General features: G+C 41.8%; 1 protein-coding gene across 1 annotated transcript in view; it reads left to right on the top strand.

The window, feature by feature from the left end:
* Positions 1 to 16,301: 16,301 nt before the first annotated feature.
* Positions 16,302 to 17,510, top strand: part of NDUFB6 (NADH:ubiquinone oxidoreductase subunit B6) — an 18,801-nt gene continuing 17,592 nt past the window's right edge. Inside the window, exon 1 of the mRNA XM_089674752.1 lies at positions 16,302 to 16,582. Coding sequence (XP_089530878.1) covers positions 16,403 to 16,582 — 180 coding nt within the window. The 5' untranslated portion in view covers positions 16,302 to 16,402. The remainder of the gene's footprint in view (positions 16,583 to 17,510) is intronic.

Raw genomic sequence — 17,510 nt, forward strand, 5'->3', positions numbered from 1 at the left:
AGCGTTTTCCTTATAAAATTTGGCAAATAAATAATCTTTCTTCATAAATCTTGCCCAAAATTTATTTGGTTATCTTTTGAGTAAAAAAAAAATAACCCAAATTAGTTTATAACCAAAAATTATAATTTTTCTAAATTTATTTTACATTTTTTATTTTATATTATTTATGTTTTGGGTTTTTTTTAAAACAACTGTCACCTTAGCAGTACAGTGTCACCATAGTGACACTGTACTACTTGTTGGGGGTGAGGAAGATTTTTATTTTTTATATTTTTTTTTTTTTACACTGATTGCTTTTACACCCATGAAGGCTGTAAAGGCAATCATTTCTCCTTCTCTCTGACTGCATTCTTGCAGCCATTGAAAAATACTGTGTGAGCTGTGATTGGTCACAGCTTGTCACATGGCACAAGGCTGTTGTGAATAGCCTTGTACCATGTGATCTCTGTGACCATTCACAGATTTCACAAGTAGTAAGCAATGATGTCAGCAAGTGACATATTGTTTACTACTATTCATGTGATCACTGATTGGGCAATTAGTGATCACATGATTGGGACCTCACATAGAGTTCCGCTGTGTCCCAGGGAGCGCGCACAGGCTGTAAATGAGGGCGCCATTTATGAACGGCAACCTGCTCCTGCACTGCTCTCGTCCAGCCGTTTATGTACATATGCCGGACGTGAAGTGGTTAAAGTATGTTTAAATGTAATATATTGCAGTTTACTAGTCTTTAGATGTGGTGGTTGCATGAGTTTTGTTTTCAGGAAGATGTCTAGGCATTTGTGCTCAGTGAAAGAAGGAATGCCCCTGAAGAATGGGAGGCAGACTATCTTAACAAAAAGTAAAGTACTAAGCTTAAAGTGTTACTAAACCCACAACAGTAAACTCAGTCTGTATATGCAGTAAAGCGTGCTTGTTATACTCACTGTGGAACCTAAGGCCACGTATACATGGGACACTTCTGAACGATGGAAACCGACTGCTGGAAAACGTAGGTTAAAAAACGTCTGTTTATCTGCGCTTGCATGACGCGTTTATGCGCGTTTGCGTTTAGAAGCGTTTTTTTAAAGATAAGCACAGGAGGACCTCCCAAATGCCCAGAATGCACTGAAAAGTGGTAAATTATTAACTATTTCAGACTATTTCAGAGAAATACAGAGAGTAGAAGCAGAGACAGCAGTATGAGTTGAGAGTAGCTTAGGTGGGAGTTGCTCATTAACATTTCTTTTTTTTCCCAAGGGTGGGAAAGGTGTCTGGTGGAGTGAGTCATTAAGGTCACCTGCCAGAGGGTCTTCATGAGGAATTTGAGGTGTTTCCAAGGGTGGGAGAGGACTGAGGTGTGAATTGGTCATTCTAATGTGTGACAAGCTTGATAGGAACATCCTGTGTTCACTGTTTTGTCCATCTGAGTACCTTGAAAATGCTTTGCATGCATTTTTCATAATGAAAAACGGCTCTGGACAGCATTGGGAACTAGAAGAGTTAAAAAAAACTCAAGCGCTTATAAACACGATTTACCGCATTTAGCCACATTTACAAGCGGTTTTCTGCGTTCAAAAAAATGACTGTAAATTCAAATGCCTGTAAAGACTGTAAACGAAGATGTGTACATGGACACATAGGAAAACATTAGGGAGAGTTCAGGGGCTGCTGAAAAAACGCTGAACAGCTCCTAAACGTGAGTTTATCAGCTGCAGTGTACATGAGCCCTAAGGGGTAAATCCTCTGCATTGCGTAAAAAAGATGTTTTATCCTGTTGTTTCTGATCCTCCCCTTCTTCCATGTTCCCCATTTCATCTCCTAATAGAACACAGCCTCGGGAAAACTCTGCACATGCTCAGTTTGGTGTGTATTGCTAGAGTGTTTTCCTTTTTCTTGGAAGGGTGCATGTGATCAGCACAGGGCCAATCAGCAATGTCAAGACAGAGGGTCAGGGGTTGTGCAATCTCATAAGGCAGTGAGAGGAGAATGAAAACTCCTCCTACAAGCTTTAACCAGTGCTCACCTGGACAGATCCCCAAGCTCAATGCTCAAAGACTAGAGGGGCTGAGATATACATGCAAAAAAAGAGTAGGTGGCAGATTTCAATGCTCCAAAGGTCTGACCCCAACATTCCAAAAAGAGAACAGAGACTTGATTTAAAAGCAATTATCCTAACTCACCATGCAGAAAGACTACCAAGGCCCAACATCAGCACTCTAAAGACAGTCCCATATGGCAGAAAAATATATTTGAAATATATTTTAAAAATAATCTTCCCAAATATTTTGCCATATATTTTTAAAAATATATATTTTTTAAATATATACTTCAGATTTTTTTCAACATATAAAAAAGTAATTTTAACATATATTATTACATATATTAGTAAATGCATTCCAAAAATGTAGATTTGTATTTTTAAAGACATACAGTATATTTGAAATGTACTTTTAAAAATATTTTCATATATTTTGTAATAAAAACGCATTTCAACATGCAGTATATATATATATATATATATATATATATATTCATTTATTTATTAAAATATATTTTGAAATATATTGAATATGGCCAAAATTGTAGCATTTCAAATATATGGCAATATATTTGAGAAGAATATTTTTAAAATATATTTCAAATACATTTTTCTTCCATGTGGTGTGGAACCACATACTTAGAGCTCAAGCTACAAAATACAGGCATCAGATGAGGAAAAAAGTCCTTATAACAGGCATGTCCAAAGTCCGGTCCGCGGGCCATTTACGGCCCGGGGGTCGGTTTAATACGGCCCTCCAACAGCCCTCCCTGCTCTGTGTAATGTGGCCCTCCCACGGCCCTCCTTTCTATGGCAGTCTTCTGCTTGAGAGCAGAGGGCAGTGCGCATGCCTGACTGCGGCGCGTTCTCCCTGGTCTGTGTAAATGCGGCTGTCGCACGGCCCTCCCTTCTGTGGCAGACAGTCTTCTCCTTGAGAGCAGTGCGCATGCGTGACTGCACCGCGCTGGGAGCGACAGAGGGCGGTGACGTCAGGGCCGGGCTTCCAGTGTGAAGTGTGTTTCTCTTCCCCTCCCGGCTGCCGAGCAGAGACTTCAGCTCCAGCTACCTTTTTCACCCTTCACATTAGTGCAGGTAAGTTTTTTTTAAATTTATTTTCAATACATTGTGAAAACTCAGTTGTCAGTTGATCTTAATATTATGAAATGAAAAGTATGTCGTTTGCAATTAACTTGGCATAAAATAATTTATTTGCATTTAATTGTAATGGTTCAAAGAATGTTCAGAAAAATGTTCGGCCCTCCACCATGTTCACTTCATCCAATCTGGCCCTCTTTGAAAAAAGTTTGGACACCCCTGCCTTATAAAGACTGGGCTATTCGTTATGTCATTATTGTCAGGTATGGAAAGCACTGCTATCACACTACTGATGTCACATTAATTATTTCAACCTATTGCATGTGAAATCAAATATTAAACTATTACTAATGTATACAGCTGTGCACCTACCTAGAATGATAGCTAGTCTAAACTGTTAGCTACTAAAGATTATGTCTAACTCCAGCCAAAGCTTTTTAATAATTTTGTTTGAATAGAGCAGAAAGGGGTTAGATCTCCTGTGAGATTGTATTTGTTATCTGTACCCCTATTAGGGAGTTCCCCTCACTTCCTCTCAGGGCAGGTATTGACAGCAAATCTCTCCAGTGGGGACACTGATATACACCAATCAGCCATAACTAGACATGTGCGTTAGTTTTGTTATGAATCGAAATTCAGACAACATTTTTTGTTATTCAGAGATTTGGATATATCCGAATCTCCGAATTACAGTAGTAACAAATTTCAACAAATCCAAAATAAATTATAATGAAGTAACAAAATAATTTGTATTCATTTGTTTTCTCTGGATGACACGGTGCCGTAGTTTGGGCCTTTTGTTAATGTTTGAGGCATCTGAAATAACGTAATGACATAGCAAATGATCCGAACTGATTCAGATCCGTTTTGTTTTTCTTGCATTAACATTTTCCATTATCAAAGAGAAGAAAAGTTGCCACTCTCTTTGATAATACTCTTACATCTCTGAATAGTACACCGACACCCAGGTCCAGACTGGGACAAAAAATAGGCCTGGGCATTTTAGACTGAGTAGCCAATTTTTCCAGGGACTGGTGGGGCCTGCGGTTGGTGTCGGGATTTTCACGGAGTCAGTTCTCCGCACTGTAATGTCAAGGGGACTGCATTGTAAATGGGCATTGTATTGATTACAGTGTCCCTTGACAGTGCAGTCCCCCTTTATATCACAGTGCTCCTTTACATTACAGTACTCCTAGCAATCACAGCCCCCTTGCAGTCATGCCCCCCTTTTCTCTTTAATCAGAGTGCCCCCTTTTACTCTCTGCCTTCTCCTGCACAGTCCTACTTCAGCAGGGCACAGGTAGGATTCACCCTGTGTGTCCTCTCCAGGGTCTCCCTCCCTGATGACGATGTCATCCTATCAGCTAAGCAGGGGGCAGGAAGAGCTGCAGATCTGGATCAGATTTACAGTATATTTTGACAAAACAGCAGCAAAGATACATCTCCATATATTCAGCAACGAGATGGCCTAGTACAGTAAAGAGACTTCCCCATTTATTCAGCAAAGAGAAATCACCATCCACCAAAGAGGCATCCCCATATAGCAAAGAGACATCCCAAACCAGCAAAGAGACCACCCCATCCAGCAAAGAGACAGCCCAATCCAGCAAAGAGACAGCAAAATGCAGCAAAGAGACATCTCCATATAGCAGAGAGACAGCCCAATCTAGCAAAGAGACAGTCTCATATAGCAAAAGAGACATCCCAATCGAGCAAAGAGACATCTGCATGTAGCAACAAGACAGCTCAATCCAGCAAAGAGAAAGCCTCATATATCAAACAGACAGCCCCATATAGCAAAGAGACAGCCCAATCCAGCAGAGACAGCTCCATATAGCAAAAAGACAGCTCAATCCAGCAAAGAGAAAGCCTCATATATCAAACAGACAGCCCCATATAGCAAAGAGACAGCCCAATCCAGCAGAGACAGCTCCATATAGCAAAGAGACAGCCTAATTCAGAAAAGAGACAGTCCCAAAAAGCAAAGAGATGGCCCAATCCAGCAGAGACAGCTCTATATACCAAATAGACAGCCCCATATAGCAAAGAAACAGCCCCTTTCAGCAAAGAGACAGCTCCATATAGCAAAGAGTTGGCCCAATCCAGCAAAAAGACAGCTCCATATAGCAAAGAGATGACCCAATCCAGCAAAGAGACAGCTCCATATAGCAAAGAGATGGCCCAATCCAGCAGAGACAGCTCTATATAGCAAAGAGACAGCCCCATTCAGCAAAGAGACAGCTCCATATAGCAGAGAGACAGCCCCATATAGCAAAGAGATGACCCAATCCAGCAGAAACAGCTCCATATAGCAAAGAGACAGCCCCATATAGCAAAAAAAAAAACTCCATATAGAAAAGAGACTGCCCAATGCAGCAAAGAGAAAGTCTCATATAGCAAAGCAACAGCCCCATATAGCAAAGAGACAGCCCAATCTACCAGAGAAAGCTCCATATAGCAACGAAACAGCCTCATTCAGCAAAGAAACAGCTCCATATAGCAAACAGACAGCTCCATATAGCAGAGAGATGGCCCAATCCAGCAAAGAGACAGCTCCATATAGCAAAGAGATGGCCTAATCCAGCAGAGACAGCCCCATTCAGCAAAGAGACAGCTCTATATAGCAAAGAGGCAGCTCAATCCACCTACCCCACACTCATGGTTGTAGACTGTTTGGCTGTTACACACACTGGATCGGTGCACTCACCTTCCTTCCCTGTGCAGCTGTGTGCCGGTCGGTGGTAGGAGGAAGCTCGCCGCTGAAGCTGCAGGAGCTTCCTGTGTGTCATTGACTGGAGCCTTCCCGCACTCCCTAGCTTGCTGGCGCCAGCCCTGCTATAGGAATGGTCGCATAGCGAGTGGTGAGCAGCGGCCGCGGTCTGTGTTAGCTCTGTCCAGACCTTGGTCGGCGCTTACCTCCCGCTAAGCGTCCCAGTCATCAACAGGCCTCCCTTCTTAGAACACACAGCCTGCCAACCCAAGCCCACTGGATGTATGCCTGGTGCTCCCTATGGCCAGTCCGGGCCTGCTGACACCAGCTCCCTTCATTGCAACAGGTGGGGAGAACTCTGTCTCAGCTTAGAGCAGCTGTGAGTTGGGGAACAGCTCTCATTGTTTGAACACTGTTTGTGTGGAGGTAAATTAATGTTTTGACTGACATTCTGCAGTTTAGCCACAAGATGTCACTGTTTTTCTAACACAGCCTCAGACTGCACAGATATTTGTATATTCATGAAGAGGTGGGGTTTTGCACACAGAGTTGGAGAGAACAGGAAGGAGAGAGAGAAGCCATGTTTTGGAGCATGGTGAATAAGGGGCCGTGAGAGCTGAGAATCTGATGACATCCAGGTGTGAAAGCGTCTCTCAGTAACCAGAGATTGCTGCCAGGAATGCTGATGAGATTGCTGCCAGGAATGCTGATGAGATTGCTGCCAGGAATGCTGATGAGATTGCTGCCAGGAAGGCTGATGAGAGCAGAGGAACTAAGCAACATATACGGCAAGACCGCATGCTTGTTGGAGAGACATTTTGTTCTGTTCAGAGTCACCAGCAGATGAAAAGCAGGCCCGGGGCGGTAAGATCGTGCACGCACCTGATTTCAGTGTTGGCGCCTTGAGACTGAGTCCAGGCCTATAGTTAGTGTCTCTGTTTGTGTCAGGCCACAAGTGTTGTTACTGATTATTGGAAGGACTCCACACCTTAAAGTGACATTTCACATTGGAGAGCTGATAAAATCCTACAAACTCAAGCCAGACTGGCGTTTTGCTCAGAAGGAATACTCAGGCACGTGCTACAGGACCAGTTATGGGAGGGGGAATACTGTACATTTGTGTAAGAGTGTAAGCTGTTGTGCTGCACCGCAGGCTAGCCCATACCATACACCCATACACTGATTCCTGCTCTTTTAGGGTAATAACAGGTAAGGTGTGGCAGCTTAGTTGTGCCCGCCAGTAGGTAAATTACTTCACTTTCTACCTTCATCCATCAGGAGGCGCCGTGCTGTGCAGCACAAGGGTCTCAGCCTTTGGGCTGGGTGTATGTAAATTTATTGTATGTTTCCAGCATTTGTGGTTGTGTTTATTTGCCACATCTAAGTAAAATTCTGTTGTGGTAAAAGCTGGTGTTGGGGTTGCTTTCCTCGTTCGTGACTTCACTGTATCCTGGGGAGCCCACCCTGGTTCACAGCTTACACAGCACTGCAAGTTTCATATGGATCACTAACATTTTTCATTATTATAAAAAATGCACTACATGTGAAATGAAAACATATTGCAATAAATACAGTAAGGTATAAAAGTGAAATAAAATGGTGATTCCTGCATATTGTGTTTAGGTTGGATGGAGGTGCATCCATGAGAATCTCTGAATCATAACATAATGAATGACAATCATGCCATTCCATTTTTCTTTGTCTGTTGAACTAGCAGGGATGACTCGGAGTGCACAAGCAATCTCCCGAAATAAGAAATTAAAACGTTAAAACGAATATAGCCAATCTTCCGAAATAAATTCTGAAAATACGAATCGACTCGGAACCATGACTATACAAAACAAATTTGAATGTGTGAAACAAATCTGAATATACGAAACAAATTCCGAAAATGAATCATTCTAACATAATGAATATGATGAAACAAATGCTTTACTTAACAAATGAATGCGAAATGAGACAAAATTGTGATCAGGCAGCTTTTTATATAGAACAGACATGCTGTGTCTCATTGGCATTAAAGCATATGTACCTGCATTTTTGCAATTTTCTACTGAAAGTACACTGAGTTGTGCAGCTCAGTATGCATTATCGGCACAGTGCCAGTGTGACAGGTTGAATGACTGTCATACCATCCTCACCGAGGAGCCAAATACCCACCAGCGGCCAGCGAGCGATCCAACGATTGCATCGCTGGAATGGAGGTGAGTGTTCTGCTGACTTTACATCTGTATCAAAGTGTATAAAAAAAAAAAATATTGCAGATTATACCAGTCCACAAATGGCTGATTTAGTCTTCTTTTCTAAAGTTGCCCATACATGGTACAGGTAGAGTACAATAGCCTGAGGCTGACATTCCTCCTTCCACACTGCTTATCAAGTATGGGAGAATTGCTTAAAGTGTTACTAAACCCACAACAGTAAAATCAGTCTGTATGTGCAGTAAAGCATGCTTGTTATACTCAGTGTGGAACATAAGGGGTTAATCCTCTGCATTGTATAAAAACGCTGTTTGATCCTGTCTTCTCTGATCCTCCCCTTCTTCCAGTATCCCCTTCTTAACTCCTGATAAAACATATCGTGTGGAGTCACTCTGCACATGCTCAGTTTGGTGTGTATTGCTAGAGTTTTTTTTTCTTGGAAGGGTGCATTGGATCAGCACAGGGCCAATCAGTGCTGTTCAGACAGAGGTCAGGGGTCCTGTATCTTCCTAGAGCAGAATGAAAACTTCTCCTTCAAGCTTTAACCAGTGCTCTGCTGGACACTGATAGAAGTCACAAGACTGCTCTAACTGCTGATGAGAAAAGGTATTTAGCAGTTTATATTTACTAAAACGGGTGGGCAACTGTGGCCCTCCAGCTGTTGTAGAACTACAAGTCCCATGAGGCATTGCAAAACTGACAGTTACAAGCATGACTCCCAAAGGCAGAGGCATGATGGGACTTGTAGTTCACCAACAGCTGGAGGGCCACAGTTGACCACCCCTGTACTAAAATAATTGCACTTCCATGTTGTGTGTACTGTGGGAGACCAGATATAGTGAATGCAGGGTCCTGGGTTTAGTAACACTTTAATTTTCCTTGGTCAGTTTGCGAGGCAGCGCAAGAGGAATTTGAAATGTGTATTGCCATCTTCAAGCTTTATTTTCATCTGATGATCCTGCTTGTAACACGCTTCCTGTCCTGGGGTGACAACGCTCACTTACCATACTGTGTCCATGGAGGAGCCGTGTTGTCACCATCAGTTGCACTGCTAATTTGAACTAAAAACACCTCCCTCTCTCCTCATCTGTATTGCATAGAGAGGAGGGTGTGTGTGATTTAGAGAAGACAGTTCATAAAGTGAATTTCAGTTCATCTCATATCTGACAAGCATATTGCACGGCAAGATCAGCAAGCGGTTTCTGTACTTGCAGACAATGTTCTTAGCTTGAAAAAGAAAACTAGTGCAGCCACCACATCTAACTACTGGTAAGCTACAGTATATTACACTCCTAATTTTAGGGTTTAGATACAGTAAAATAAATTGAGGAGGGGGTGGAGACAAGACCAGTCACCCTGTACTAGGAGAGAAAGCAGCAGTAATCGGTCTTTATTACAGGAATCTCTCTATAATAAACATATGGCTATTGTATTTTGCCAACAATTGCTTATCAATTTAAGTGGTTGTAAACCCTTACATATACCTAGTGAAGTGACTGGCCTCAGGTGATACACAGAGATGAAACAAATCCACCTACATAAGTTGTACCTGTCTATCTGCAGTCTTCTCTTATCTACATCCATTCAAAGTGCTGAATTTACATAGGATCTCTCAGCTCTTAAAAGCAGGGGGTGGAGAGCTGAAGTTACATCAGTGAGGAGAGCTCTGAGAGCTGATTGGACAGAGTGGACACATGCCCCCTCCTTCACACAGCACACAGGAACAGAGGCTGTCAATCTGCTGGAGATCCTTCCCCTGTCACCATTTCTTTCTTGGTGTCAGGAACACTCATTAGAAGGGACTCATGCTGATAGCAGGGGAACAATGCAGTGGACAGAAATAACACTTAGTGCTCTGGACTGAGACAAGTACACACTACAGAGGCATACATGTTAATGAAACTTCCGCTACCTACTGTGCATGCTGAAAAATAATTTCCTTCACTAGAAATCACCAAAATTACAAAGAAATGGAGGAGCTGGGTGACGGACGCCGCAGGAGAGTTGCATTGTGGGTGCACAGAAAAATAATCTTAAAGGAGCTTTTACCATTTAATTGATGTAAATGCAATACTTTAACCACTTCAAGTCCGGACACTTTCACCCTCTTCCTGTCCAGGCCAATTTTCAGCTTTCAGCGCTATCACAATTTGAATGACAATTGCGCGGTCATGCAACACTGTACCCATATTAATTTTTTAGCATTTTTTTGAGACAGATAAAACTTTATTTTGGTGGTATTTATGCACCGCTGGGATTTTTATTTTTTTGCTATATAAATGAAAAAGTCCAATCATTTTGAAAAAAAAAGTGTTTTTTCTTATAAAAGTTTGCAAATAAATAATCTTTCTTCATAAATTTTCGCTAAAATATTTTCAGCTATCTTTTTAGTAAAAATAAAAATAACCCAAATTAGTTTATAACCAAAAATTATAATTTAAAAAAAAATTTTTTTTACATTTTTATTTTTTTTAAATATTTTTATTTATTTATTTTTGAACATACCGTCACCCTAGCAGTACAGTGTCACCATAGTGACACTGTACTACTTGTGGGGGTGATGATGATTTTTGTTTTCTTTTTTTACACTGATTGGTTTTACACCCATAAATGCTGTAAAAGCAATACTTTCTCCTTCTCTCTGGCTGCATTCTTGCAGCCATTGAGAAATACTGTGAGAGCTGTGATTGGTCACAGCTTTTCACATGATACAAGACTGTTGTGAATAGCCTTGTACCATGTGACCTCTGATCATTCACAGATTTCACTAGTAGTAAGCAATGATGTCAGGATATTACACTCTAAACGCATTTTAACGATATTCGCATTTAGTGTTTGAGCATTAACGCATTTCAATAGCCTGAATAAATTATTGTTATGGACAATGAAATGAATTAACGCTCAAACGGTTGATGCCGCTAAACGTGTTAAATGTGTTTACAAGCATCAAGCTTTTTTTGCACCAAAATTCTGCTTCCAGGAGGAAAGATGTCTAGGAGAGAGAGAAAAAATGTCCAGTGTGTATGAGGCCTAAAGTGTCCATTACTTTTTTCATTTTGGACAGAGTAAGTCTAGGTTCACACCTATGCATTTTGTGTTTGATCCGTTTCTGCAGTGCTTTTTGCGATGCATTTTGCATGTGTTTTTGATACTTTTTTATGCGTTTTGCTTTTTTTCTTCTTGTTGCTAGGTAGATAAAAATGCAAAACGCAGCAAAAACGCACAACCTGCTTTTCTGCAGCGTTTCCATTGAAGTCTATAGAACCAAAAACACAACTTTTTGCATTCAAAAAAGTCTGCGACCCTTTCCAAAAAACACACTGGGTGAAAACACAGAGATGTGAACATGTCCCATAGGAAATCATGTTAAATGGACTGTAGTGGATTTCTGCAAAATGCAAAGCGCTGAGGAAAACGCTTAGGTGTGAACCTAGACTTAAGGAGGGTTATAACCCCTGTATTTGTTTTCGCTATCTATGTCTCACTGGGGAGATTTACCTTCAATTCCTGTTCCACAGCCAAAACAGGAAGCAAGAGGAAATCCCTCTAAAGTGAGGGAAATCTGGGGTGTCCCCATTGGAATATTTACTCTTACTGTTCTGGTGTCAACCTAAAATGTGAGATTTTCTTTCACTTTCAATGAGAATGGTAAACAGGACAAACAGGGAGGGGGAATCTCCCTAATGGTGACACAGACAGCAATAAAAATGTGACTGGGGTTCTAATCCCTCACCTATCCTCACTCTATCCAAAACTTAAACTAGCGTGCAGTACTCGGATCTGTGAGTGAACAACGAAGTACTGCAACGTTTTATAGGAGTGTGTGTGTTTGTGTACATGTACATGTGTGTGTGTTTGTCTGTGTATGCATGTACATGTGTGTATCTGTACATGTGCCTGCATGTATGTACATGTATGTGTGTGTACATGTGTCTGTGTGTGTACATGTGTCTGTGTGTGTACATGTGTGTGGGTTTTTGTGTGTATGTACGTACATGTGTCTGTGTGTACATGTGTCTGTGTATGTATGTACATGTGTATTTCTATGTATCTGTGTGTATGCATGTCTGTACGTGCCTATGTGTGTATACATGTTTCTGTGTGTATATATATGTACATGTCTGTGTGTGTGTATATGTTTCTGTGTGTATGTACATGTCTGCATGTGTGTACAGGTGTCTCTGTTTGTGTGTGTTTGTTGGTGGCGAGTAACTCTAAGGCCTGGCTAGTAGCTCAGGACTTTAAATTTTAAGCCCTGGTTTACAGGCTCCTGCAAAAAAAAAAAAAATAAATGCACATTTTTTTACCTGCAAAAAAATGTGCATTTATTATGTTTTGTCAAAAGGTGAACTTATCCTTCAAGTGTATTATTTTGCATTTATAAGCATAGAATTGCAGATTCTATTGCTTTGACAAACCTTGAACAATGCTGAATCATGATGATTTATTTTCTGTCAGCTCTGTCCTATTGAGGATATTTCCCTTCACTTCCTGTCCCATAGCTAAACAAGAAGCACGGGCTGTCACGATCGCGGTGTCAGACCCCAGACCTTCTCACCAAACTCGTGACCGAAGGACTAGCCAATCTAAAACCGCGATGTGACGTGCATAACAATGCCACACCCAGCTGCACCCTGCACAACGATTTCCCAGCTAATGGGCCACAATCGATGTACTGACAGCCTGGGCCATTGTTACTGGGTCAGGTTAATTATGCAATTAACCCTTCACACTGCCACCACCTCCTTTTTGTACAGAGAAAGAGGAAGCTATAACACTATAATGATTGAGATAATCGTCTGTATAAAACGGTCATAACACAGGCCTGTTATACAGAGGGTTAAGCAAACAGTAGCGTTCTCTTTAGAGGCAGGGATTCGTAAATTGCAATACAGAGCTATAGAAACAATTCAACACTTTCAGAAAGAAAGATTTATTACTAAAAGGTCAAACGGGTACAATAAAAATATTTACAGAAAAAAGATGTAACTAAGATATATATATACATATACAAAGAACCACAGCACAGCAAAGAGATATCGGAGAGAGGTGAAAGGGTTAAAGTACTTGCCAAAGTCCTGGGTTAGCAGATCCAAGTTTCAGAGCTATGTTACGATGGTCAATGGGAGAATTCTTCAACTTCTAATCTAAGGCCTGACAGCCCAATTTGTAGTTTCCAGCAGGGGTGTTGCTGAAGTCAAAGGACCAATACATCGTTTGGGAGGGAACGTCTGGGCGTAGGCCTAAACTAGAGCCAAAATCTTTCATAACACATATTTTGGCCCATAACTTCCCATCTGCACAAGTGACATTCCACCCTCGGGTAGATTATTATGCAGACAAGTCTGAGGATTGATTAGATATGAATTATGTAATTCTATACTGAACGGTTCACGAGATCTATTTTTCTGCTTTCCTGTGTATGCGAGACGAGTCGCGTGACCCATCAAACTGTCCGGCTCCTTCTAGCCAATCTGACGGTATGTCTGGTTTTTATGTACATTTCTCATATTCCAAGATATGAGACATAGGGGAAAAATGGATTTTGAGGAGTGTTATCTGATTCTGTCACCTATGCTGCATTAGGTTCATTAAGTCAGAATCTCTTTCAACTCCTGAGAAAGCTTGCCTTATCTGTTCTGAGGTGTGAAATGGCACAGGTTCTCCCAGACAGCCAGGCACCTAGCTCAGAGATGCCTTGGCCTGCCAGTGACCCACAACCAACACACACACACACGCTGGCCAAATGTCTTCTCTCAGAAAGGGAGGGAGAGGGAATTATAAGGGAGAAATGGATACTCTTAACAAAATGGAGTCAGCGTCCTTCACTGTGTGTTGCGCACGTTTGCGACAGGGGTGGACTGACCATTTGGGCACCCGGGCACTGCCCGAGGGCCCGGGGTCAGTAGGGGGCCCCATGAAATGCCTCTGGTACCTTTTTATAGGCTTTTTTGGGTGTGCTTTGAGTGTGGGCAAGGACACAAGGGCCCCATGATCCCCTATTGCCCGGGGGCCCCATGAGTTGTCAGTCCGCCCCTGACAAGAAGTGAGAGGAAAATCCTGCAAATTCAGGGAATTCATTGGGGACCACCAGGTCATAGAACTAATGTCCCAATTGTAAGATCCCCCCTCTATTACCATTCTGGTGTCAACCTAAAATGTGAGATTTTCTTTTGCTTTCAATGATAATGGTAAACAGGACAAATAGAGAGGGAGAATCTCCCTAATGGGGGGACAGACAGCAATAAAAATGTGACAGGGGTTCTAATCCCTCACCACTCTACCCAAAACTGATAAAAAACGTTTTGTTTTAGTTATAGTTTCAAAAAAGCCCTTTAGTTACACTATTATTACAGGTACTTGTATAACGCCGTCAATTTATGCAGTGCTTTACATATATGTTGTACAGTCACATCAGTCCCTAACCCTCAATCTAAGCTCCCTAACTTACATTCATACACACACATACTAGGGACAATTTAGACAGGATTCAATTAACCACTTCAAGTCCGGACACTTTCACCCCCTTCCTGTCCAGGCCAATTTTCAGCTTTCAGTGCTGTCACACTTTGGATGACAATTATTACTATTAATATTATACAGGATTTATATAGAGCCAATAGTTTGCGCAGCACTTTACAAAATGAAGGTAGACATTACAGTTCCAATACAATTTGGTACAAGAGGAAACAGAGGGCCCTGCTCGTTAGAGCTTACAATCTAGTTGCGAGGTCATGCAACACTGTACCCATATACATTTTTTAGCATTTTTTTGAGACAGATAAAACTTTATTTTGGTGGAATTTATTCACCACTGGGATTTTTATTTTTTTGCTATATAAATGAAGAAGTCCAAACATTGTGAAAAAAAGTTTTTTTCTTATAAAATTTTGCAAATAAATAATCTTTCCTCATAAATCTTGCCCAAAATGTATTCACTATCTTTTTAGTAAAAAAAAATAACCCAAATTAGTTTATAACCAAAAATTATAATTTTTCAAAAATGTTTTTTACATTTTTATTATCCTTTTTTATATTATTATTTGTTTTTTTTAACATACTGTCACCCTAGCAGTACAGTGTCACTATAGTAACACTGTACTACTTGTGGGGGGTGATAAAGATTTTTTTTTTTACACTGATTGCTTTTACACCCATAAAGGCTGTAAAAGCAATCATTTTTCTTTCTCTCTGGCTGCATTCTTGCATCTATTGAGAAATACTGTGAGAGCTGTTATTGGTTACAGCTTGTCACATGGTACAAGGCTGTTGTGAATAGCCTTGTACCATGTGACCTCTGTGATCATTCACAGATTTCACACATTGTAAGCAATGATGAAGTGACATCTGTTTACTACTGTTCATGTGATCACTGATTGGCCAATCAGTGATCACATGAATCGGGACCTCCACACAGAGGTCCTGTACAGTGATTTGTGTTCTGCTGTGTCTGGAGGACTCCGGATCGTGGTGCTGCATGCTCCCAGGGAGTGTGCACAGGCAGTAAATGTGGGGGCCACTTATAAACGGCCACCCGCTTTGGCACGGCTCCTGTCTGGCTGTTTATGTACATGGGCTGGATGGAAAGCGGTTAACTTACTAGCATATCTTTGGAATGTGGGTGGAAACTGGAGGAAACCCACACAGGCACAGGGAGAACATGCAAACTCCAGGCAGGTGGTGCCATGGCTGGGATTCAAACCAACAACCCTAGTGCTGCCAGGCAGAGGAGCTAACCACTTAGCCACTGTGCTGCCCACACTAGTTTTTCTCTTCTAATGCAGGCCATAGACGGTTTGTTTATCAACCTATTTTTCGTCCGAAAGAATAATCGGACGATTTTCGCATTGTTAGTGGGGCAATGGCATCGGCCGATTTTTGCGGTTCCTCCTCATTTCTTTTATCAGTCATGCTGGAAAATTTGTGAAAAACGTCCGATTTTCGCAATTATTGGTGGCAACATTGGTTTACAGAATAACCGGTTTCGTTTTTCGGGCGAAAAATTGGCCGATAAACGAACCATCTATGGCCTGCAAAAGACTACTAAAAATAATAGACAAAGGCAAATAGCTGCATTGCATATCTAAATAATGTGATGAGTTTTATACATTCCCCATAAGAATATTAAAGACAGACCATGCAGCCACCTACACAGCAGTCTACAAATGTAAGATGTACTGTAATGCTAACCCCCACTCCATATTGGCTGCTTGTCACAACTAGCAATGTAGTACTGATCAATAACCAGCAGAGGGGGCCTGTGCACCTTTCCCACGACTGACGTCATTAAACAGCGCCGAAGACTCCGAGTGTCCTCTGTGAAGTGCTGAAGAAACAGAGGTGTGATTTGTAGAGAGGCCGATTCACATAGTAATGGCTTTGAGCCCCGAAGACGAGAAGCTACGGCTGCAGCAGCTGAGGGTCCTGCGGAGGAAATGGCTGAGGGATCAGGAGCTGAGTCCTCGGGAACCCGTCCTGCCCCCCACCAAACAGAATCCAGTGGATAGATTTTGGAGCAACTTCCTAAAGGAGAAGAGCCTGTGGAGGAACTTTGTATGTGACCAGCGGGGGGTGCAGATGGGGATGGAAGGGATCAGGAATCTGAGAGGTTTCCCTATCAGTCTGTGATATCACCTAGTACACAGATAGCTGTTTTCACTACACGAGTGTCAAACTGGTGGCCCTCCAGCTGTTGCCAAACTACAAGTCCCATGAGGCATTGCAAGTTTGACAGTTACAAGCATGACTCCCAAAGGCAGAAGCATGATGGGACTTGTAGTTTCACAACCGCTGGAGGGCTACCAGTTTGACACCCCTAATCTACACAATAGAATTCTGAGAAAACAGCTGCATACTTGCCCACACTGGGCTAGTGTCTGTCAGTGGGGGCAGTGCTTTGCATGGAAAGGCACTGGTTACCTTTTTTGTTTTCTCAGCTTTATTGAAATGTCACAGAGTGACACTTTTCTATTCACCACAGCATGGAAACACTGAGACAGAGAGCTGTGGAAATATACAGACATGCTGGTGAGTGCAACCCTCGCACCCTGTGATCCATCTTGGAGGTCTGATACATCCCAAACAGAGTCAGAGCTAGCGCTCTCCTATCAGCAAAGCTCATGCTCCCTGCTGATTGGAGAGTCCAGCTACCCAAGGATTAAAAAAAAAAAAAAAAAAATTTAAAAACTCAGTCCTCTGTGAATGAGAAACTACAAGTCCCGACAGCCTTAGCGGCTGTCGCCTTGTAGTTCTCAATGAACCACTAACACAGTGTAGAGCACCATGGTAGTTCATTGATTTTTTTCTGGCAGCGTATCTGCTTGCCCGTACATCCCAAACAGGCAAGCAGATATACTGATAGGTGTGCAGGAGACTTGCATGGCACCAGCGATCTGCTGATCAATGGTGCAATGGTTTACAGGCTCCTGCAACAAAAAATAATAAATGCACATTTTTTTCCCTGCAAAAAAAAAGTGCGTTT

This window comes from Staurois parvus, unplaced genomic scaffold (assembly GCF_062004578.1).
Source record: "Staurois parvus isolate SC_StPar_1 unplaced genomic scaffold, SC_StPar_1.0 ptg000012l, whole genome shotgun sequence".
Classification (NCBI taxonomy): domain Eukaryota; kingdom Metazoa; phylum Chordata; class Amphibia; order Anura; family Ranidae; genus Staurois; species Staurois parvus.